General features: G+C 38.4%; 1 protein-coding gene across 5 annotated transcripts in view; it reads left to right on the top strand.

The window, feature by feature from the left end:
• The window catches only part of LOC133646673 (latent-transforming growth factor beta-binding protein 1-like), a 321,379-nt gene that overhangs the window by 205,075 nt on the left and 90,765 nt on the right, over positions 1–25,539 (top strand). For 3 of the 5 annotated variants that reach the window (XM_062042297.1, XM_062042296.1, XM_062042295.1), the window contains 16 exons: positions 359–688; positions 3,030–3,049; positions 3,217–3,253; positions 4,349–4,408; positions 5,940–6,065; positions 6,157–6,285; positions 6,384–6,503; positions 6,579–6,698; positions 10,635–10,754; positions 10,931–11,053; positions 11,135–11,260; positions 16,738–16,863; positions 17,043–17,168; positions 17,333–17,458; positions 17,849–17,974; positions 19,343–19,468. In XM_062042297.1, the coding sequence (XP_061898281.1) occupies positions 359–688; positions 3,030–3,049; positions 3,217–3,253; positions 4,349–4,408; positions 5,940–6,065; positions 6,157–6,285; positions 6,384–6,503; positions 6,579–6,698; positions 10,635–10,754; positions 10,931–11,053; positions 11,135–11,260; positions 16,738–16,863; positions 17,043–17,168; positions 17,333–17,458; positions 17,849–17,974; positions 19,343–19,468 (1,941 nt within the window). The remainder of the gene's footprint in view (positions 1–358; positions 689–3,029; positions 3,050–3,216; positions 3,254–4,348; positions 4,409–5,939; positions 6,066–6,156; positions 6,286–6,383; positions 6,504–6,578; positions 6,699–10,634; positions 10,755–10,930; positions 11,054–11,134; positions 11,261–16,737; positions 16,864–17,042; positions 17,169–17,332; positions 17,459–17,848; positions 17,975–19,342; positions 19,469–25,539) is intronic. The other 2 variants (XM_062042299.1, XM_062042298.1) reach the window with 2 other exon arrangements.

The following is a 25,539-nucleotide window of genomic DNA, read 5'->3' as shown; positions in this document are numbered from 1 at the left end:
TTCATGGATTTTAATGATATTTACAAGTGTTGGTAAAAAAAACAAGTTCCATTATTTTCAGACAGCCCAAAAAATGTGTCAGGGCAAAGTCTGTCTTATTAGTAAAATGAATCAGATGATAGTGCCTTCATTCACAACTTACACACGTGAGTCGGCATGCCCAGAATCTGGATGGGAGAATACAAATATGAGAAACATGCGTAACGTCAACAAGAGAATAGGGCCCATACTCTATACACTGTGTCCAATACCTAATCATAACCTATTATTTGTTCTCCATTTCTTTCTGTTTTCTTTAACTGGACCTATTTGAATTGTATCTGAATAAACCCTGGTTTATGGTTTTCCAACACCACAGATCACTTTAAAGAGATCTGTCCAGCTGGTCATGGATACACCTACTCCCGCTCTGATGTGCATATTTCTGTACGACAATTGGAGGAAGACGATCCTCAGAGTACTGGGCTGTCCTGGGAAGAGCAGAACCCCACATATCCTCAGATACCGTCTTCCCAGCCTTCAGTTCATAGGCCTGTCCGGCCTCAATATCCCATTCACCCACAGACACCTCAAATACCACAATGGGCGGAGTACCCAGAATCACCCCAATCACCCAGGCACCCTGTCACACCACAGCAGCCCATCCATCCTTTCTATCCAGCAAGAGAATCACCTCGGCAGCCTGAAGGTGAGAGTAATGTTTGGTACTTTATTTAGTCCCGTATTTTTCGGACTATAAAGCACACTTAAAATACTTTTATTTTTCAAAAATCGACAGTGCGCTTCATAACCTCTGTGTGCCTAATGTACATATTAATTATAGTTGTGCATACTGACCTTGGAGCGATTTTGTTGGGTACATGGTGTAATGATAAGAGTGACCAGTAGTTGGCAGTCACACACAATAAATGTGTGTGGACTGCAGGCTGATGCCTGTTCAAAAAATTACTAGCCAGTACAGTTGAGCAAGCAAGCCCAAAATGTTGATGTTTCATTGAGAATATAGAACATTGCACATGGCGCTCAAAAGTCCAAATGTTTTAGTATGACTGGTAAGCTACAAAACCGCACCAATTGAATGATTGTTGGCGCATTACGGCTACCGTGGTCAGACGTGCTATGCTTCAACATACGAGTATTAATTATGTTGTGTGTATAAGGACCTTAAAATGGCACTTATTAGGAAAGACCTATTCAACTGGTGGCCCGCAAAAGCTTTTAATTTGGGCCACCGAACAACAAAATAGGCTTGATGAAACCATTCAAAACCAGTAGAAGATGGCAATATCGACCATGAAAAAAATCTAAATAAATTGAGAAAATCTGACTTTTAACAGCAACTGGACAACAAAGTATGAATGTATTGAAATAGCTGACTTTGTAATGTCATTTGTATTTGTGGTGGTGTTGTTGTTGGCTATTTAACTCAATCAAATTTGGTGAAATACATTTAGCGCTGAATTTGACCAGCAGAGAGCGATGAAGCTACACCTTAGGTTTAATTGTGTTGAGCTACATGTGTGCAATGTATGTTTGCTGTGTGTATTAACACTAAACCTTCTATTTTATGTATGTAACATACGCAATGGACATTATTTATGTAAATTTACAATGGACGTCATACTTTTGTAAAGTTTATATTTTCAGTTTTACAAACCTCAATAAAGGAAGACATATAAAGAAATACAACTGAGGAGGAAAAATTCTTCAAAAAAAGGAACATCAATCATCAGTTGATCAGCAACACTAAATTGGCCTTAACGTGTGAATGTTGTCTGTCTATCTGTGTTGGCCCTGCTATGTGGTGGCGACTTGTCCAGGGTGTATCTGTAAAACATAATATTTGCAACATTTTGACCAAAGAACCACCATTACATGTTATGTAGACCACAAGGAAGTGTTTTAAGTGTAGAAAAAAATACAATATGACCTCTTTAATACACCTTATAATCTGGTGTGCCTTTTGTATGAAAATACACCTGAATAGACCTGTTCATCGGCAGTTCACTTTATAATCTGGTGCACCCTATGGTCCGAAAAATACAGTAGTTATATGTTTATTTGACTGTACTTGAATGATTAATAGACTGTATTTATATTATTCACATGTGAATAATGCTGTATAATAGACTGTATTTATATTATTCACATGTGAATAATGCTGTATAATAGACTGTATTTATATTATTCACATGTAAAAAAATACCCAAGTGTTTATTATTTATTGTGAGCGAACTGTGGTGCTGAATTTCCCCCAGGGATCAATAAAGTACTTTCTATTCTGTTCTATTAAAAAAGTTAAAGTACCCATGATTGTCACAAACACACACTAGGTGTGGTGAAATTATTATCTCTATTCTATTCTATTCTATTCTATTCTATTCTATTCTATTCTCTTCTAAATGGCAAAAAGACAATGTTCTTTACAGAATAAACTCCTCGTCCTAGGAAAAAAAGTTAATTATAAAGAACTTTTGAACTATCCTTTGTATAAACGCTACAAGGCAGCAGAATGATTTAATAAGATTATTTTATTTCCAAAGGAAGGAAAAATCATTTGTGAAAATCTCAACATCAACATGATGATTTGATCACCACAAATAAACAATTGACCCAACATGTTCCCAAAACAATCCAAGCAAAAATGTTCCAATATGCATGTTTGATATTCTTAATCATCAGGTCTCTTCGTTGATGCCTCTGAAGTACTTTGTATTGCTTGCGCAAGATTTCCAATACCATACAAATCTGTAAATACTTTTCAGACATACTTTACTCAGCATCTCTTGTTCAGTTTGGCCTTTTGTCTGCATGACATTTTAAACATAGCTTTATTTCCCTAACTTAGAAGATAACATATTTGTCATGTCCTACCTTAAATGGAACTAGGTTATTTTAATACTGTGCGTGCACACTTCCCTTAATCATAAATACACTGTGGGATCAGTCATTTAGCTACTTTGAAGGCAAACACACAAAGTCATCAATGCTTCTGATTAATCCCGCCTCTTCTTTTTGTCTTGCGACAGATGTGGAAAATCCGAGACCGGTAAGTTCTTTACCATTTTGCCACGTTCTAATGTTTAACATCTGCTTGGACCATCTTGTATTGATGTGGTGTTCATTGTTTTTGTTTATACTTTTTGTAGACACCCATGTCTAATTAGCAATGAATGGTGATGGTAAGATAACTGTTAATATATGCTTGTGTTCTAGCCGGCTGTTGTGACGGACTCGTCATTGAAATATCAAGGTATCATTTGCCATGATTTCATTTATGCAGACAGTACAAATAATAATGTGCTTTCTTCAAAAGCCAAAGTCGAACAAATTCTATTTTTATGACACTGGACAACTTAAAATTTGTTCTAATTTCAATGCAACTTTTCCCACAACATAGAACATAAAGAAAATTAATCCAACTTCTGTACCGCTTGTCCTTATTAGGACCGTGGGTAAGCTGTAGTCTATTCCGTCTTACTTTGGGGCGGGTACACCATGGACTGCTCCCCAGCCAATCGCAGGGAACATGTAGAAAAAATAACCATACACACTTACATTCACACCTATGGATAAGTGGTCCAGAGTCTCTAATTTACAAATTGTGCATATTTTTTGTGATGTTGGAGGAAGCTAGTACACACGGGGAAAACATGCTGACTCCACACAGAAATACCCGTTGACCAATGGAGATTCAAACCTGGATCTCCTGACTGTATGGCCAACGTGCTAACCTCGAGGACACTGTGCGGCCCTGTAAAAAAATGTTATTCTGCATATTGCACTTAGCCGTGTAATGTTTTGCTACAAGGTAATCATTTCCATTTCTGGTTCGATGGTTATCGTCACACTCTTGCTGGCATCAGAAAAAAAACACAGAAAAGCTTTTCTAACGTTCTATGTTCAGTCACGCATGATTACCGGTATAAAGTGTTTGTTTGGCCATTTTTCTAAAAAATCTTGGTTGAGCGCCAAGTTGTACCATTTTTAACACATTTTTTCGTTTAACTTTAACATTGGCGCTTAAGTCATTTGAACCTGGGCTGCGCATAAGCATGATATAATTTGGATAAACGTTTTCATTTCAACCATATGTAGTACTGTGAACACAATCTGCGCATCCTCTCCACTTGTGCCTGGAAACCACTGAAAATCAAATTCTAACTAATTCTGATTCTTGCCATTGTCCTATTTTAAACAAGGAGGAAAGTATGGATCATTTTTAGTGACAGTTAAGGCGCTAGAATTTGGTAAAACAAGCAATGCATAATTTAAGTACAGTGTTAGTGGTTGTATCCATTTATACTTGTCCCAAATACATCATGGCTATTATTGTTCTTCCTGCTAGAAGTTGCTCCAGACTCTCCAGCCAAGCCTGATCCAAAAGAAACAATTCCCACAGACTCAGGTAAGACACACAATATAAAAGTATCCAACTGGGCGTAATATGAATTCTTATTTTAGATTATTTTCTTTGGTAAAATTAATAGTGTGATGAGTGGAACACATCTAGGGAAACAACTTGTCATGATTTATTTAAAGCTTAATATAAACACTTGGAGTGTGGGAAATGTCCCTTGAATTCTTTATAAATGCTTCAGCCAAATAACATTCTAAAACTTAGAATGCAACAATGCAGTAGTATCTCTTGTATTAACAATCAGTTGCAGGTAAATTACAAATGACTAAAAACATAAAATCTTAGAAATAGTAAAAGTGTCTAATCCTAAAAACATGTTACCGTACATGAACCGTTGAGCAGGGTTCTCCAACCAGTAACTCGAGAGCAATCGGTGGCTCCCTAGTTGATTTTAAGTAGCTCATCAAAGATATTAGCTTAAACTCTCAATATTTGTACAACTATTAAATTCAGACAATATGCCTATATTAAGTTAAAGTTAAAGTACCAATGATTGTCACACACACACAAGGTGTGGCGAAATTGTTCTCTGCATTTGACCCATCACCCTTGATCACCCCCTGGGAGGTGAAGGGAGCAGTGGGCAGCAGTGGTGGCCGCGCCTGGGATATATATATATATATATATATATATATATATATATATATATATATATATATATATATATATATATATATATATATATATATATATATATATATATATATATATATATATATATATATATATATATATATATATATATATATGTATATGTATATATATATATTGATAAATTAGCATGAAATAGCACAAAGACATGGGCCGCACTGTTAGGGGAGATCTGCTTCCTAACTAAAGTTCAATTTAAATGTTGCCAGTCATACAAATAAAACACAAGATACATTCTTTTTGTCAAAGCATTTCTCATTACTAAATACAAGATGTTGATGTACCAAATGTTTTTGCTGTTGATTTCATAATACAAAATGTGAGTCGTGGATACCAACATTTTGTTTATTTTAAAACAAGTGTATTCTCTTTGTTTGGGATGAAATAAGCTATGAATATAAACATTACACAACTGAGTTGCTCTGGGCAATTTTCATTTTGTAAAAGTAGCTCTTAGAAGAACAAAAAGGTTGGAGAAATTGGTTTAGAGTCTGGGCAATGTCGGAGCAATATAAAAACGTTGCAACAATTGCTTTGTGACCCTGATTTTCTGGACCTCATCATTTTTGTAAATGCTTACAAGGAGTGCAGGAGATTATGCTACACTTTTCTTGGGCAAAAGTGTAAGAAAACCATCATAATGTTATAATGAACAGAATGTGTCTTCATCCCTCCCAGGATATAATTCCCATAATGGTCCAGTTTAGTGAAGCCATTTTACCACAGTTTTAAGAGTCAACACCAATGTCAGGTTTCTTCCTGACCCAGTGCACACTAGAACATTGTACAGTGTACACTATTGATAAGACCCTCTTCCCATGTGGCCACACCGTGCGTGTCCCTGTTATATTTTTGATCTTTTCCCAAGGTATTGACGTGTGCGTCACCACCCCTTCCATATGTGGCCATGGGAAATGTGTTCCTGTGCAGACTGGTTACACCTGCCAATGTGAGCTGGGATTCAAACTCAGTGCTCTTCAGACAACCTGCATTGGTGAACAACTTTGACGGCAGCCTCTGATAAAGATCAGCCCAAATGCCAATACAGTAGGTCTCTGAAATGTATTTTGTCCTTGGCTCTGCAGATGTGAATGAGTGCGAGGGTGATCCATGTGAAGGAAAGGGCAGTTGTTCAAACAACCAAGGCTCTTATAGTTGTCAGTGCTACAGTGGCTACAGCCAGGTGATCACCCAAAACAGGAAGTTCTGTCAAGGTGAGCGCGCATGACAGCAGTGACCACCATAAACTTATGTTTTAGCTGTTTGTATTCTGGGGAGCTCTATTGTTTGTTTTCCTTCGTTCTTTCTGCAGACATAAATGAGTGCAGCATGCCCAACAAGTGCCAGAATGGCCAATGTGTCAACACAGAAGGCTCTTTTACCTGTGAATGTAACACTGGCTTTGCCAAGTCCTGGAGAGGTCAATGTGAAGGTAAGCACGCACACACAAAGACTTGGCGTCTGATACATGTGTACATAAATGATAGCACCTCTGAACCTTCATTAGATCTCGATGAGTGTCAAGATCCCAGTTCCTGCCCCAGTGGTGCCTGTGTCAATACTGTGGGCTCCTTCCAGTGCCAGGTCTGCAATCCTGGTTATAGGCCAATCAGTGAAAGATGTGTGGGTAAGTGTAATGCCACATTGCATCATATCACCAGCAACATCAAATGCGTGGGGGGCACTCAAGTGTGTTTTAGGAGATGCCCCCTCAGCCTGTTCTTGACCACCAAACATAAGACTCATACATCATCAATCTTACTTCTTTGCAGCACTTTTAAGTGAAGAAAAAGTCAGTTTTGAACTTCCTATAAGAGCCCGCCATGTGTATACATCCACTACCTCATGGAGGACAGCTTTGTAAAAACTACCGGTAAATAAATAAATAAAACAGTCTTCGTTACACATCTTAAAATGATTATTGGAACGCTGCCAACTAACTGTCAATCAGTTACAGACTACAGTGTCATTTTATAATTGTATGTTTCTTTAGCAAAAATACTAACCTAGCCAGATGTTGCTGTTAAAATGTAACTATTGTTTTCAGTGTAGCTCACCGCTATGCTAATGTTGTTGTGCCCTCCTGTCCAACTCCTTAATGTTACATTGTTGTAGGCCTACTGTATATAATATATGACTTCTATTACATCAGACAAATACAGTGTATATGTAAAAAGTGGATAAAACGCACAATAGTAATTGTTGCCGCACACTGGCAGAGACAGGCATGTACACAGCATTAAAGCAACTGAGACACCAAACATCGTATTCTGAAGAGAGTTTATTAAATGTACATTTAATTCCAGCATCAAAGCTAACACACTTCCTTTACTCTAGGTGGGACTTATTTAAAAATTGGAAAAATAACATAAAATGGGACCTTTAACTGTCCACAGCAGATGTTCTAAAGTATTGTATCTGTAGAACACGGTGCAGCTATAGTAACATTTATAACACTTCTGAAGCAAAACATACATTTACTGCATCACTACACTTTACTTACCATTTCGGGTTTAAGTTACATGATTGTTTTATATGCAAAAATTATTTCATTTATATAAAATGTTAATGAGCATGAACAAATACAAGTGACAAATTATTGAACCTGAAGCCACCCTGAATATCAAAAGCTTAATACTACTGTATTATTAGGAAAATTATCCTACATTAAAACATTGCCACAGACCGTAGTATATCTTATAATGCAGTTTCAACTTTATAAAAACCAGTCCTACTCAATTAGTGGGGCGGGCCCCTGGTTGGGGGCGCAGTGCGATGCCAAGGGGGTCATGCTTTATCAGTATCATGCTTCAAACCCCGCTTCGAAAAGCTGTGCACCGCTAAATGCGTTCACTGTAATCAATAATACTGACCTAATCATTTTTATTTACAAAAAAAAATCTGCACAAATTGTTTTATTCACTTTTGTTTTGTAGGTCAGCATGTTTTATATATTGTGCTCCTGAGTTAATGTTGCTTATCAATGTAAATGTATTCTTTATTGATTTTATTTACATGGATTTTTTTAGACTCAATCGGCTCAAACATTTTTTATAGTTTAAACAAAGATTACATTTTTTTATCAGGCAAATTGATGCACTTTAAATCTTTTCTGTTACAGACTAAAATACAATGTTAGTAAAGGCATTCTTTATTGTAAGTTGACCTACATTTCTTTCTTTTTTTCTTCTTAATGTTAAAAGTGACATTATACGTATAACAATTTAATGAACAAATGATGCTTTTTACAGTGGAGAGGGGTGTCGGGGGGAGTGTTTTCTTCTTCCTACGGTGTCGTAACAGAAAATGTTAGAGAAGCAATGATATAAACAAACAGCACTGTTGGAAAAAAGCTGCCATTGGCAAAACAGTGCCCCCACTTTGCTGTAAAAAGACACAATGCGCAACATCAAGAACAGAGCAGGGTGTATAATATTTGGTGATAGACAAGTATTGAAGGTGTTTCAATTAAAAATTATGATACAATATAAGCTTCTTAGAATTATTGGTCGTACATACAGAGGGTGAAATTATTGTACCACATACAATAATTATCTAACATGTGGCAATGATGGTCTGTGAGGACAAGCAGTTGCTGAGCATCGCCAACTACTGTCCTAGCATGCAAACAACACTGTTTTTATTGAATTTTGCAAGCCTGTGTAAACAGAGATTGTTTTGACAATTCTAAGAAAAAACTAAATTCCTTTCTTTGAACCACTTCATGGAAATAACTCAATTTTCCATCTGATTGTTGAAAGCATCATGCATTAGATTACATTTAAAATCTGCTCTTCACAAATGAAATTGCCAGATGCAGAAAAGTTGACACGGCAACAGGCTGTGGTGGTAACAAGCTGTCGACAGTCTGTGATCCCACACAGAATTTGTGCTGGTTTGACTGAATTGTGGCTTTTTTGCTGGTTATGTGTTTGGACTGTATGTAAATTACATTTGTTTTTATACTTCAAACTCTTCAAACAAGCTAGGATATTTTATGGAACACTATAAGGCCGACATGACCGGCTAAAACCACAGTGATGACGGCTGTGTTGTACTCTCAGCCCTTTCTCTCAGTCTATTCAGTGCCTCCATGTATGAAATATTAGCTCAGTAGCCCCTGCAATATCCACAATACTGTTTAAACATATTCACTGTTATTGTTGATCTACTGATATCAGTGGCCCCTGTAAAAAACATTGTTTATAATACTTCAATTTGGGAGAGTCCAAATATTTTCTCTTGGCCACAGCCTTGAACAAACAGCATGTTGTTGTTGGAGAGCGCTGACCACCGTACAGATAGGCCCACTGGAGGCCGGCATTACTTTATTTCTACTGCTGGGCTAGTGTTGGTGAGGGGACAGAACAGTAACTGTGAAGATGTATGAGAAGGTCAAACAGCCAATTCCCTGCTGTGAAGAGGCCTCGATTTACAAACAACTCCTCACAGTTAACCATCGTGTCATCTACAGTCCGGTGTAAAACTCTTGCTGTGTCTATTAGGTTTGAATACAAATGGCAACCCCGCACATGTTGTGCATGCTGCTAACACTGAACCCAAAAGTGGCCCTGTTACATAACAACCTGACTGGTATGACTTACCATATCCCCTCTCCATGACCTTGACCCCTCTAATTTGTTTGGAAACCTGAGCTCCTGGGTTGAGTATTCCAGAAATGTGAATAGTTGAGACACTAAATAAAATAGACTTCACAAGTGTTTCTTCAGCACACCTTAACATTGATTTCCTTCTCCTTAGAGAAAATAATTGGCCGGCGTGTATTATTTATTTGCCCAGTTTCCAGACAGCACTTCTCATGGACTAATTTGTTTGTCAGCCTGCTAATACTGTTGTATCAATCTTCCATGAATAAATACAAATTGAAAGGAAAATTGAAGGTAAACATTTTGTCTGCATAATCTTCACCCAGGCCAGCTGGCGCTCATCCGGCATAAACAGGCTGTTTGTATTTTATTTATTTTTTTGGAGTACGGCAATTTGCGCCCATTTGGCCGGGTCGTAGATACATTTGTGATAGTGAACCGCTCCATTGCCTTGTCAGAGATTAGCACAAAGGCTGAGGGAGGCCAAACAAAAACAAATCTGTGACTTTCTGGTTTTGTTCAAACTGAATCTATCACCGCTTTTTCTCCACCGCCTTTGCAGATGAATCATTTAAGAGTCTTTCTTCTACGTATTATGTAATAGTAGTACTCTGACTCAGCATCTTCACATAATCAGACTTCTTGTTTGGTTGTTAACACTTGACGGATTCCACTATATAATAACAACATGTCAGCCACAGGTTGTAAATGTTGGCTGAATGACTCATCATGTGGAAAACACCCAAAATTGTAAAAGGGCCCAATGAGACAGTTCTTATTTGCGCACAAATTATGCTGTTATCACACTATGACATCAATTCATGTGTTAAACATAGTGGATATTTAGATTCTGTGTGTGTGCTTCAAAAACATATATGAAAACTACTGAAATATTTCAAACAATATAAACATTTTAATTTAAGAAACTGACAATAATGTGTTTGCTGTGTCCGCAGATCTAAACGAGTGCCTGAACCAAAACATATGCGGCCGTGGAAGGTGTGTCAACATGGAGGGCTCTTACAGGTGCAACTGTTTCCAGGGATACAAACTCACACTGGACAACGTATGCCAAGGTAATGCCACAGCAGCCAGTTAGATCCATGACAAAGCAACAGCTGTGTAAATAGTTTCCACGCGTGCTACTGCAGAAGCTCCATAACAAATTTGAAGGGCTTTTAAAAGGCTACAAGAGCTTGAGTGTTTTTTTTTTACTCATTATGAGCCCCCTTTCATTTTCTACTATTTCCAGATGAGAATGAGTGTTTGCTGCCGGGGGTCTGTGCCCACGGTCGCTGTGTCAATCTTGAAGGTACCCACAGATGCATTTGTGGTCATGGTTACCAAGTCACCTCAGATAGCAAAGCCTGTGAAGGTCTGCAAAAAATAATTATGTGGCTCTTTGGTGCCCTTCTCAGCTCATACCGTTTTGTAAATTGTCCAATTTTTTTCTTAGATATCAATGAATGTGCAACTAGTAAAAATTGTCCTGAAGGAATCTGCATCAACACTCCTGGTTCCTACACCTGCAAGAGATGCAATCCAGGGTTTCAACCATCAGTTGATGGGTTAAGATGTGAAGGTAGGGACACTTAAATCAAATGTTTACCTCCTCAAAGGAAATTATTTTCATAATTTGTTTGTCCTTTTAATTGAAGCAACTCTCAAAAATAAACCTCTCACATTTCTACATGTTTTTATCTCTTCTCAATGTACAATACTACAGAAATATATTAATCAAAAAATAACGTGCATGCAAATACCAGAGCTTGTGACGGTGAAACAGATGAGGATCGAATGAGTGAAAAAAGAGCATGTCTACTAGAAGTTTAGGATGTCACAATGGTTGCTTTTTTAATTTGATATAGGGCTAGTATGCCTAATTAATAATCACTAAACTCAACAAAAATAGTATGGCGTATGATTTTTCGGGTTCACGTAACCGCGGACATAGTCACACAATTGGCCAATAAAACGGAATCCGCTGATAAACTCAAAATAATATCAGGGAAATTGACATAAATGTAAGTGAAATGTTGTCATTGTGAGGAGAAAAAATATTTGTTTGGGAAAATAATGAGTCCGGTAGCGCTCATTTAACGCTGGCTGTCCTGATCTCAACAATGTCGATACGGCCACTTGAAACAGCGACTAAACTGCGAAGCTAAAAGTAACAAGAATGATCCATCTCATCTGTAAATTAAATTATTCGTTACTAATTTATATCCATTTTCTTTTAAAAACTATATTTAAAGTTGAGTTTTGGTGGTACAATAAAAACTCATGTTTTAAAATTATTGAATAATTGTGTAACTAATCGTGGTTAGAATATCACTCAAAATAATCATGATTATTTTTTTTGCCATAATCGTCCAGCCCTACAGCAGACACCAAAAATAATTAATATACACTAACTCCTATATGAAAATAATTTCCCGCACCATGCATTTTCTTGTGTCTGAACCATAACAGTGCACCAGGTCGTGCCTGCATCTCCCAGAATTCACCTTTGGCATGCTAAAATGTGGGTTCTGTTGTAGATCACACTGCAGGAGTGCTTATTACCCCAGGAATGGTGGCAAAGATAAGTTGTGTGCTCTATGTGCCACAACATAATAAAACATCATAGGTAACAACATGAATGTAGAGGGATTAACGGTCTCCCTGGTGACAGTTGGTAGTACACACAAAATCCTCATTTAAATAGGGCACCCAGCACCATATTTTCACTTGTTATGAATTGCATGTGTGCTTAATAGATCACCCACAACACACCCAATAATAGCACATTTTTAGTTTGCCCACACTATTTAGTACTTGTTTAGTTGGAATCTTAGTAGATCAGGTACCTCATATATTAAGAGTGCGTATGCACAAAATGACTCAGTCGCAGTTTGAACTCAAGACCTACTGATCTCAGGGCAGACACTCTAACCACAAGGCTCCATGGCTATATGCACATTTCTACATGCTGTGGATAATTTGGTGATGCACACAGGTGATGCTGGGTAACTGCTGGAAGAAATAAATATCAAACAATTTCTCCTCAGACTGATTGATGTTCACATCAGAAACATTTACAAATTAACACAAACACTCATGAGCAATTACACAAATGGATATAAAAGCATAGGCAAAGTGGAAGAAAAAACAATTATCGTCATGTTAGCCAGGTGTATTACATTTCCATACAATGCAGCTGAATAGGTCAACAATTAAGCGCCATTTGCAGCAACAGCCGGTTTTTCTAATGTAATCGGAGCTATCGACTGCAAACACATTGCCATAAAAACCATCATATAACGAATGTACACTACCGTTCAAAAGTTTGGGGTCACCCAAACAATTTTGTGGAATAGCCTTCATTTCTAAGAACAAGAATAGACTATGGAGTTTCAGATGAAAGTTCTCTTTTTCTGGCCATTTTGAGCGTTTAATTGACCCCACAAATGTGATGCTCCAGAAACTCAATCTGCTCAAAGGAAGGTCAGTTTTGTAGCTTCTGTAACGAGCTAAACTGTTTTCAGATGTGTGAACATGATTGCACAAGGGTTTTCTAATCATCAATTAGCCTTCTGAGCCAATGAGCAAACACATTGTACCATTAGAACACTGGAGTGATAGTTGCTGGAAATGGGCCTCTATACACCTATGTAGATATTGCACCAAAAACCAGACATTTGCAGCTAGTATATTCATTTACCACATTAGCAATGTATGGAGTGTATTTCTTTAAAGTTAAGACTAGTTTAAAGTTATCTTCATTGAAAAGTACAGTGCTTTTCCTTCAAAAATAAGGACATTTCAAAGTGACCCCAAACTTTTGAACGGTAGTGTATATGTCAACAGGAAACATTTATATTTGATCAATGTACTGATCATACGTGATGCGCAAACGCACGGAGCCAACATTGTAGCGATTACACATGATTCTTACATTCAAGTTACAGCACGGTTGGGGACACACTAGAACAGGGGTCACCAACGCGGTGCCCGCGGGCACCAGGTAGCCCGTAAGGACCAGATGAGTAGCCCGCTGGCCTGTTCTAAAAATAGCTCAAATAGCAGCACTTACCAGTGAGCTGCCTCTATTTTTTACATTTTATTTATTTACTAGCAAGCTGGTCTCGCTTTGCTCTACATTTTTAATTCTAAGAGAGACAAAACTCAAATAGAATTTGAAAATCCAAGAAAATATTTTAAAGACTTGGTCTTCACTTGTTTAAATAAATGCATACATTTTTTTTACTTAGCTTCTTATAACTTTCAGAAAGACAATTTTAGAGAAAAAATACAACCTTAAAAATGATTTTAGGATTTTTAAACACATATACCTTTTTGACCTTTTAAATTCCTTCCTCTTCTTTCCTGACAATTTAAATCAATGTTCAAGCAAATTAATTTTTTTTATTGTAAAGAATAATAAATATATTTTGATTTAATTCTTCATTTTAGCTTCTGTTTTTTCGACGAAGAATATTTGTGAAATATTTCTTCAAACTTCTTATGATTAAAATTTTAAAAAAAATATTCTGTCAAATCTAGAAAATCTGTAGAATCAAATTTAAATCCTATTTCAAAGTCTTTTGAATTTCTTTTAAAAATTTTGTTCTGGAAAATCTATAAGAAATAATGATTTGTCTTTGTTAGAAATATAGCTTGGTCCAATTTGTTATATATTCTAACAAAGTGCAGATTGGATTTTAACCTATTTAAAACATGTCATCAAATTTCTAAAATTAATCTTAATCAGGAAAAATTACTATTGATGTTCCATAAATTATTTTTTTAACTTTTTCAAAAAGATTCAAATTAGCTAGTTTTTCTCTTCTTTTTTTCGGTTGAATCTTGAATTTTATAGAGTCGAAATTGAAGATAAACTATGTTTCAAAATTTAATTGTCATTTTTTTCGTGTTTTCTCCTCTTTTAAACCGTTCAATTAAGTGTAAATATCATTAATTATAAATAATAACAGAGTTAAAGGTAAATTGAGCAGATTGGCTATTTCTGGCAATTTATTGAAGTGTGTATCAAACTGGTAGCCCTTCGCATTAATCACTACCCAAGAAGTAGCTCTTGGTTTCAAAAAGGTTGGTGACCCCTGCACTAGAATCTGGCATTGTGCACCATGGGTGGCTTCTTAGTGAGTACATTTATTTATGTAATTGTCCTTGTCATGTTTGCACATAGTTTGTGGTAGTCGTGATCCCAGAATGCAGAAGACAGCAAACGGCGTGAAAATTATTTTTAATGTCCAAAACAGGCAAGTGCAGCAAAGGAGTGCACACGACAAGAAACTTTGACAGGAAACAAAAAGTTTGTCAGCATAATGACAGCACATAAAACAGGCGTGCTGGCAAACAAAGTAAAAGTGCTACTGAGACAAGAAACACAAAGTGGAAACTAGAAAAGAGCGCTGGACAGGAACTAAACTCCAAACATAGGAAAACACACACAAAACCAACACAAGTCATGACCTGTGGCCACAGGTAATGAAAGTGACAGTCCTAATATTAATACATGTGATGTATATTGGGTATATGTGCCCCCCTAATTTTATATCACATTTTTTTCTGGTTAAACTACACCTTAAGATCCTTCAAACAAGCCCCTGATTGTCTCCATGTGCAAAGTATACTTATGTTAAAATCTTGTGTGTAAAGTGTGAAATATTAAATCACACCTTTTCCTTGGCGCACTGCTGCACAAACTTGCAGCAGTAGTGGAATAGAGTACATTCTTCTACTCAAGCAAGAAGCACCTCCAATTCATTGTCTGTGAAATTCTTCTTTTTCGCTATCTTGCTCATTTTCTTTGCCTTTTTTGGCCGTATGGAGTGCGGGATCTCAAAGACATGGCTAATTCATATGTGATTTCCGTATTTAAAATGGGGCGTGGACAGGGACAAACCAGCCATTTCAACATGTGAGCTCATTGTGGGTTCCATTTGTAACGGGAAGTCGGAATTTCCGAGTCCGTAGTCGGAATTTTAACTGTAACACCCCTCAAGGTCGGATTTCTGACTTAGAAAGTCGAAGCATTCTCACCATCCCTAAGTTCGTTTCAAAGACGGCTGCTCTGGATGTAAACAATGATATCCGCTTCTATAATAGCGGTAGACAGGTAGACAGCTGAGTCTTGGCCTGAAGAGTTTGCCCTAAGCTGTGTCATGCTTCGGCTTAGTGGTTGTTTTGTTTTCCCAATATATGAATCAGTGCATTAATCATTATACTTTGACAGTAGGATTGCTCGTTTGCATCAAAACAGTGTTTTTTCTCACTACGATAGGGCAAAAACCATCCTTGCTTAGGCACACCCTCCTGGTTTTGGAGTATAAATATTATGGGTTTTGGCACCAGCCGCTAGACTAGATCTGACCAATCTAAGTCTATGAGCACACACTGATGAAGCCTACTCGGATGAGAAGTGAAACGTCTTCTAAGACAAACCGAACAGTCCAGTTGCGATCGATTGAATGCCCTGAGATATATGACACTTTTGGAAGTGGGGTGTGGTTTCATTTGCAAACAGTGAACGCCTTAAGAATCGAACATCTTGCAGACAGACTCAAAAACGAGATATCAAAGTCACAGTGGAGCAAAATTTACACAAATTAAACACCAAACCGTATCCGATACGTATTATCTAGACCAATGGTTCTCCAACTTTTTTCACCAAGAACCACCATAACGACAAACATTTAAATACAGTAGTGTAATAGGCCTAAATATTCATTCAAAACAAAGCTGAGGTTTTATTGAATACGTTTATTTAATATTTTTGGACACTGTAACACTACACGCAGTTTGAACATTAACTTTTTGTATGAATAAATATAAATATGTGATTCTTTGGCATACCACTAGATAAAGCTTGCGTACCACTAGTGGAGAATCACAGTTTGAGAAATACTATTCTGGACCACAAGGATGTGTTTTTAATGCAGACAATTCTAATAGTTCCCCTTTAATGACAAATTACCACCAGATACCACAAAGGCAATAACCCCACTGTTTAGGCAGAGATTTAGTTCTTGTAAATTGGATGTGTGTGTCCAGATGAGGACGAGTGTGCTCAGGGCGACTGGTGTCTCGGTGGCGTGTGCGCCAACACGGCGGGGTCGTACACCTGCACCAGGTGTAAGGGTGGCTACAGAGTGTCTCAGGATCGACGCAGGTGTGAAGGTTAGTTCAATTCCTAGCTATACTTCTCATTCATAGAAAACCATTTATTCTTTTCAAAGCCTCTTTTGACACATACTAGGCACTGTGACAAAACACACATTAAAACTCATTACATTCCGCTGCCACTGCTGTTCTTATCAGAGTGAGGTTCAAACATGTTGTGCATGTGCTCCGCCCAGATATCGACGAGTGCCAGTCCCTGTCTACCTGTGCGAATGGGATCTGTCTAAATTCAGAGGGCTCTTACACCTGTGAGAACTGCCCCACAGGGTACAGAGTGTCATATGACGGGGAGCTCTGTGAAGGTTGGTAACCCAGCACTCATCCTAAATGGATGCATGCATTGCTTCAAGTGAGTCTTATCAACATTGGAGAGGATCTGTCACAGTGAATTAGGTGTTTTTGTTGGCAGCAGACAATCCTCTTGTTCTCCAGTGAATTTCTAATATACTGTCCTGTTTTGTGCCAGACATTGACGAATGCACGCTGCCCAATGCATGCCCCCGGGGAACATGCACAAACACAGAGGGTTCCTTCACATGTGTCAGCTGTCAGCCCGGTTTCAAAGTCTCCGAAGATGGACAGCAGTGTGATGGTGAAACTTTTGGCGGTCTTGACGCTAGCTGGTTCCATGTTTGTTTACTTGCATGCAGATGTTTGTCTACAATGGGTTTGCCTGAGTTTCTCTGGTTCAGGTTAACCCTGTTTCATCTCATAGACATCACATCACAGCTGGCTGATCTACCCCACTGCCTCTAGCACTGATTATTTAACTCTTGCTCAAACAATGTCACACCAATCTTCAAATAGCGCATGATGTCAACTTCTCTGCAGATAACTCAACTTGAAAGAACCAGGTGTTGACATTTCCTATTTCCTTGCTTCACTGACTTTTTAATTTAGGTGATTTAATGCTACAGGATGTTTTTGTTTCAAGTCAGAGATGGCAATCTGGGTTATGATGTGTCCATGTATTTATGTCCAGATGTGGATGAATGCTTGGCAACTAATGTGTGCCCGGGCCAGCTGTGCTCAAACACCCTGGGATCTTATACCTGCAGGAGCTGTGAAACCGGCATGCAGCTGTTTGAAGATGGTTATGGTTGTGAGGGTAAAATAACCTCTCTACTTACTCAGAATAGGCATAATAATTAATTTGAATGTTAAAAAAATGGTGTTATTGCATCTTCAAGCAATGTAGGTAAAATGGAGTGTTAAGTCCCTACATAAACTGTATGAAACAACTCCTTTGCTCAATTCAACACTGGCATGGAAACAGGAGTTCAGAACATTCACACTCCAGCAAACCTGTTGAAAGTAGAAATTGAGAAAAACCAAACAATGAGCTGAAATATTGAGTGTTAATTTAAGAAGCTCCACACCAAATCAATTTAAATTGCTTGTTATACTCTCTGAACATGATTAGACATGCACATAAAGAAATCATTGATGGTTAAAAAAGTGTGTTAAAATAATTGTTATCACATATTGAAGCAATTGAAGCAAAGGGATGTGTGCTACTTTGATGTAGCCAACAAAAGCACTGTTGATTTGCTACAAAGCAACTCCTTCAGGTAGCGTTCTGCTCAATGCAGCACTGGTATGGAAGCAGGAGTTCAGAACATTCAGAGAGAGGCATATTACCATTTAAAATAATATTTTTTAAAACATTTGCTGATTGAGTGTTGATTTAAGCACATCCAGGCCAAAATAAATATGACTGCTGGAACTAAACTCCAAACATGTCTCTGAACATGTCTCTGAACATGTTTACAGTACCCAACATGACATGAGTTATGAGATCAATGAAATAAAATATCTACTTTCTCCAACCCAGAGATGTTAGCTTTGCGATGACTTCATTAGAATGAGAAAACCGGATGATTGTTTGATTCGAATATGACCTCAGTTATTTACATATACTCGGCTGTGTTTTTTTAATGGAAGTGGGGGATCTAGCCCGAGAGGAAGATCCCCCACCGATGTGTGTCTCTGCGCTGGGAAAAAGTTTTACAAAACAACTCCGGATCCAAGTGGGCTTCTGATAGGATTTAAATAAGATGATGGAAAATATTAAAGCCTCAATTTGAAATTAAGTCAACCACAGTGCATCCTTCCTCTGTAAGTTCACGCTGTGCAACTCCCTCTATGCACCCAGAGGCAAAACGGAGCAATCATTTAACGATGGCCCACATCATTTCCCTCCAAAATACAATCTGTACTCAGTAATGGAATTTTTTGTGATCACGTAGCAACAATCCCAAAGACTGTTTTTATATCCAGAAATTGTATGCCATCTGTACTAGCTTGCTGTTTTGGAATCTGCAATAATCTTGCGTATTACTTAGTGTACTGTTTGCTACAATAAGCATTCAGGCGAAAACTCACTGTGCCGTTAATGATATTAACAGGCATAGCATTTGCATGGCTTATTCGGATTCTTTCCCCAAGATGAACTTGTTCTTTCTGTGTCCCTCAGATATAAACGAGTGCCAGGCCGCAGGTGTGTGTTCCACAGGAATTTGCACCAACGCAGAAGGATCCTTCTCCTGCGTGGCCTGTGACCCCGGCTTTACTGTGGCACCCAATGGTCTCTCGTGTGAAGGTCTGTTGTCATCTGCAGCCGCTGTTTGCCATGCGTCGTAACATATGTCGACTTGATTACATTTCCTACTATAGCAGCAGTTTTCAAAATGGACAAAAAAAGCAAAGTAGTACTTGGCGTGTGCCAGAGGATTTCAGCGTGTGGAGCAGCATTTTGAGAAAAAGTAGAGAATAACTTCAATTATTCGTTAAAAGGGTCCTATTAGGATGTTTTGTACTGTACATTTAACACACTTCTTTGTGGTGTACATAACACGTAATGATGGTTCTTTGGTTAAAAATTTGCATACAAAACCCAAAACCAGTGAAGTTGGCACGTTGTGTAATTTGTAAATAAAAACAGAATACAATTATGTGCAAATCGTTTTCAACTTATATTCAATTGAATACAATGGAAAGACAAGATATTTAATGTTTGAACTGAGAATTTATTTTTTGCAAATAATCATTAACTTAGAATTTAATGGCAGCAACACATTGCAAAAAAGTTGGCACATTGGGCATATTTACCACTGTGTTACATGGCCTTTCCTTTTAACAACACTCAGTAAACATTTGGGAACTGAGGAGACCAATTTTTTAAGCTTTTCAGGTGGAATTCTTTCCCATTCTTGCTTGAGTACAGCTTAAGTTGTTCAACAGTCCGGGGTCTCCGTTGTGGTATTTTAGGCTTCATATTGCACTAGACAGGTCTGGACTATAGGCAGGCCAGTCTCGTACCCGCACTTTTTTACTGTGAAGCCACGCTATTGTAACACGTGGCTTGGCATTGTCTTGCTGAAATAAGCAGGGGCGTCCATGAAAAAGACGTTGCTTGGATGGCAACATATGTTGCTCCAAAACCTGTATGTACCTTTCAGCATTAATGGAGCCTTCACAGATGTGTAAGTTACCCATGCCTTGGGCACTAATTCACCCCCATACCATCACAGATGCTGGCTTTTGAACTTTGCGCCTGTAACAGTCAGTTTTTTTCTTCTTTGGTCCGGAAGACACAATGTCCACAGTTTCCAAAAACAATTTGAAACGTGGACTCGCCAGATCACAGAACACTTTTACACTTTGCATCAGTCCATCTTATATGAGCTCGGGCCTAACGAAACCGGCGGCGTTTCTGTGTGTTATTGATAAATAGCTTTCACTTTGCATAGTAGAGTTTTAACTTGCACTTACAGACGTAGCAACAAACTGTAGTTACTGACAGTGGTTTTCTGAAGTGTTCCTGAGCCCATGTGGGGATATCCTTTACACACTGATGTCGGTTTTTAATGCAGTACCGCCTGAGGAATCAAAGGTCACGGGCATTCAATGTTGGTTTTCAGCCTTGCTGCTTACATGCAATGATTTCTCCAGATTCTCTGTGATAATTCAATGACGACAACCTTTTTCTTTGTATAAGTATACTTTACTGAGTATAAGTTCAGGGAACACAATAACAAACCGGCCACTGCCGTTCACATAACAGACTTCCTACCGGAGCTGCATAGAGCATGCATAGAGCAATGCATGCTGGGAGGTACCGTAAATACACTAAAAGAGGGTCTGAACCGTAAGTACCATAATAATGCGCAATGCAAAAACAGAACATTTACAATCTCCCACTTTTCTCTTTCTTTCCTTTTTTTTTTTTTTTTTAAACACAAAAAAATCACAGTCTATTATTAATGTCCATAAGTATGAACATGTAAGAACATGGTGACCAACAAAAAAAACGTATACAAAAAAAACTGTCCACAAAAGAATAGTCTCTATTAGGGATGTCCGATAATATCGGCCTGCCGATATTATTGGCCGATAAATGCTTTAAAATGTAATATCGGAAATTATCAGTATCGTTTTTTTTAATTATCGGTATCGTTTTTTTTTTAAAATTTTATTTATTTTATTAAATCAACATAAAAAACACAAGATACACTTACAATTAGTGCACCAACCCAAAAAACCTCCCTCCCCCCAACACAAAAGGGTTGTTACTTTCTGTTATTAATATTCTGGTTCCTACATTATATATCAATATATATCAATACAGTCTGCAAGGGATACAGTCCGTAAGCACACATGATTGTGCGTGCTGCTGGTCCACTAATAGTACTAACCTTTAACAGTTAATTTTACTCGTTTTCATTAATTACTAGTTTCTATGTAACTGTTTTTATATTGTTTTACTTTCTTTTTTATTCAAGAAAATGTTTTTAATTTATTTATCTTATTTTATTTAATTTTTTTTTTTTTTAAAGGAACTTATCTTCACCATACCTGGTTGTCCAAATTAGGCATAATAATGTGTTAATTCCACGACGGTATATATCGGCATCGGTAATTAAAGAGTTGGACAATATCGGAATATTGGATATTGGCAAAAAAGCCATTATCGGACATCCCTAGTCTCTATTCCAGTTTCCACTCTCCAACACTGAGTGCCTTTAGAAGCTTAAGTGTGGATGCACCTCGTTTTGTCAAACAGTCAGCTAGCTGCTCTCCTGTAGGTGCCCAGGGAATCTGTTGAATTATTTTACTCTGAAGAAGTTCTTTGATGCCACTTATTTCAAGGCGGAGCCTTTTCTCTGTCACTGACTTAGTAGACTTGATGGCGTCTGCAAGGGAGTGGTTATCAGTGACACACACTATTGGTAAGACATGCTGTGATACATTCCCTGTGGTAAGTTCTGCTTGAAGGTCAGATAAAGAAATGGCACTGTCAACAGCATCTGCAAGGGCAAGAGTTTCTCCAGCAAGAGTGCTCCGTACGACTCTCCTAGTCTTTTTTGACTGCCAATACACAGGTGAGAATCTTCCTGCCTCACCCATCAGCAGAATGAGATGTCCCCCTTGAGTGCCTCCATCTGTAAGGTTTCCCAGCGAGGCGTCGCAGAACACTACTAGCTTTATAAAACTGTGTTTTCCCAGGTTCTGAAACTTCAGTGTCACTTGTTCTGATTTCAATTTTCTCACCATCTTGTTTGTGTCATGTAAAGTCTGCACAGTAGCATGTTTTATGTTAGCTGCAAGGACACATGTATCAAACATAATATCCGGTCTACTTTGTCTGGCAACCCACAGAAGTTGACCTATTTTTGATCTCAGGTCATCAATTTCACTTTCAGTCAAAAGAGCATCCCGTCTCATGTGAATTGGCTGGATATTCTGTATGTAATTGTCTTGATGCATACATGTTACTCCATTTGCAGTAACATACTCCATGCCTACATAGCGAAAGCTGTCATGTTCTTCTCTGCCCACTTGAAAGGCAGATTGCAGATGAGGGATTACGGTTGTTGCAAAAATCTGTGAACCACCCCAGATGAAATCATCAACATGACAAGCAAACACCCCAGACACATTACAATCTTTATCCAACCAATAAAATATAGCAGGGTCAACTTGTGACATCTTTCCTCCAGTTTGCAACATTGTTTCTTTAACCCTATTGTACCAGTACAGTGATGCATCATTTAGTCCATAAACACATTTTTTTAGCTTCCATAGAGTTCCCTCACTCTTAGCTTCAGGTGGTGAACGAACATAGATGTCTCGGGATAACTCATTTCCGTGAAGGAATGCTGACTTAATGTCCATAGAGTGGGGTGTCCATCGGTTTTGACATATCACAGACATGAGTAGTCTAAGAGACTCTGAGGCACATGTTCGCGAGTCTTTTGGGAGATCCTTTGTGTTTAGCTCTTCAAATCCTCTCGCCACTAGCCTTGCTTTTGGAATTATGCCGTCAGGTGTGTCTTTGAGTGTGCACACCCATCTTGTGGAAATGCATTTTTGTCCCATGTTTTTTACTTCATCAAACACACCGTGTTTCTCCCAGTTACTGATTTCAGTAAGTTTAGCTGATTCAAATGACACATCCACCCTGTCCAATGACTGAATCTGCAGTGTGTAAACCTGTGAAAGGTCAGCTGACCTTGTTGTGCCAGTGAGGCTAACTGGCTCAGTGTACTCCAGATGTATCAGTCCTTGTTTTTTCCAGTTGCCTTTCCCGCTCGACCTAGCATTTTTGCTGTGTGTGAAATTCCAGTGTCTCTTTCCACATATTTAATGGATTGTTCTGCCTTTAGATTCATACTACGGTCTGTTCTTATGATAGGAGGTTGTCTGTCGGATAGATCATTATCATGCTCATTGCTGTCTCTGTCATTATTAGAGCCCTTTGCCGCATTCTCTGTGTCAGGCACACTGTCTACATCACTAGATACAGTATTGGGTAGATCTTCAACATGTTCAATGCCACATTTTGCTGCATTAAGTTCTGTCTGGCTTTCTTGGCTGTCACGAGACGCGTCAGTGTAGTGATCTGTGGCCTTGCGCAGTCTACAGCGATGCACCCGGACATAGGAACCTCTACGTCTAACAAATATTACCACCCCGTCTCGTCCAATTACCACCCCAGGGCCTTTCCATTCATTGCAGTCCATTCTTTTGTAGTACACTTTATCTCCAGTTTCGTAGTGTTCATCTGTGCTGTGAAGCTGTGTGCGCAGAGCTCTCCTGATTTTCTCAGAGCACTCTGCCTCAGTAAACGCTGTCCTTGCTTCATGTAATGCTGAAATGTGCTGTCCTACCCATTTACTCATGGTAGTGCCCTCCAGGGCAGGCGGTTTATCAACCAGCACAGAAGGTAGGTTCGGGTTTTGTCCAAACACCAGCTGGTATGTACTAAATCCATGCACATTGTGCATTGTATTCTTTGCCATCAAGGCCCAATCTAGGGCTGCTTTCCAGTCACAAACACTGCTTTTCTTCACTTTTAACAGGATCTCTGTAAGGGTCTGGTTATGTCTTTCCATCAATCCATTACTCCATGGACTGTAGGCAGCAGTGGTTTTCACTTCAATATTAAAGTTCTCAGCCATGTCTCTCATTTCCTCATTATTGAATTCACCTCCATTGTCACAAAAAATCTTAGATGGGGCTCGATGAACACTCACCCAGGAATGAATAAAGTGCTTCACGATTTCACTGAATTTTTTTGTGGTAACAATGCTACCAGCACTGAACCTGGTGAAGTGATCAATCATGTGGAGGTACCACACATTTGGTTCTAGCTCGTGTACATCTAATGCCACAGTTTCATTGTATGTTGAAGCCATTGGTAGACCAACTGATGGCTTTGGTTTGGGCTTGTTGTACTTGAGACATGTTTCACAGCTGCTTACGATGTCCTTCAGAATAGAAACACTCTCATCATCATTACTTCCAGCACTAATTAGTAATTTTTTGAGTTTATCAACTGAAGTATGTCCAAACTGCTTGTGAAGTTTCACCAATACTTTGTATTTTTCATCTTTACTCATGCCATCTCTTATGGCCAGAACCTCATCAGTTTGCGGTTCATTCTCATGGGTGGCTGTGCAATCTCTGTCCACTATGCTTACACAGTAGTGTCCTGAGGATGTAATCTCAAGAAGCAGTGGTTTCTGAAACATTGTGGCTTTATCATTCTCAATGTCAAGCACTGCTTTTGCCCTCTTAAGTGACGTTTTACTTAGTAGTAAAGGAATGTTCTCTGAGACCACCTCAGTCTCTATGTGGCACCTGGTTTGGCCTATTTTAGCTGGGCTTTTACTTTTTTTATGGAATGAACAACTTGTCCATCACCAAACTTAAAAGCTCTTCTACTCTGTGTATTTTCCATTTTTTTCTTGTCACTCTCCTTCAGTGTACGAATGTAATTGTCCAGCCATTTTTCACCACAGACTGTTCTGGTGCATGCAGTTTCAATTACAGCTTCTACCATGAATAGTTCAGCTTCTTTAGAAAACAATGTAACATTGCACTCTTTAATTGCTTCTGTCTCTGCATTTTCCTCTGTCATTTAAACATGTTCAGCCTTATTTGGGCAGTTCTTACCCCAGTGAAATGTACTCTGGCAAATTGCACACTTTGACCTCCTACTGTACCTATCTAGTGGGTTTGAGCCAGTCAATGGCGCCCTCTTTTGGTCGGGTTGGGAACGAAATTTCCTTCCGTCTCTATTTCTTTGATCCACATAAAAAGTAAGATCTTCACGCATGTGAATTCCCCCGCTGCATGTGGGCGGCTGCATATTGTCTCAAAAAATCC

The sequence above is a fragment of the Entelurus aequoreus genome, linkage group LG03 (assembly GCF_033978785.1).
Source record: "Entelurus aequoreus isolate RoL-2023_Sb linkage group LG03, RoL_Eaeq_v1.1, whole genome shotgun sequence".
Taxonomy (NCBI): Eukaryota; Metazoa; Chordata; class Actinopteri; order Syngnathiformes; family Syngnathidae; genus Entelurus; species Entelurus aequoreus.
The sequence above is the reverse complement of the archived record's forward strand: the minus strand, read 5'-3'. Positions and strand labels throughout refer to the sequence as shown.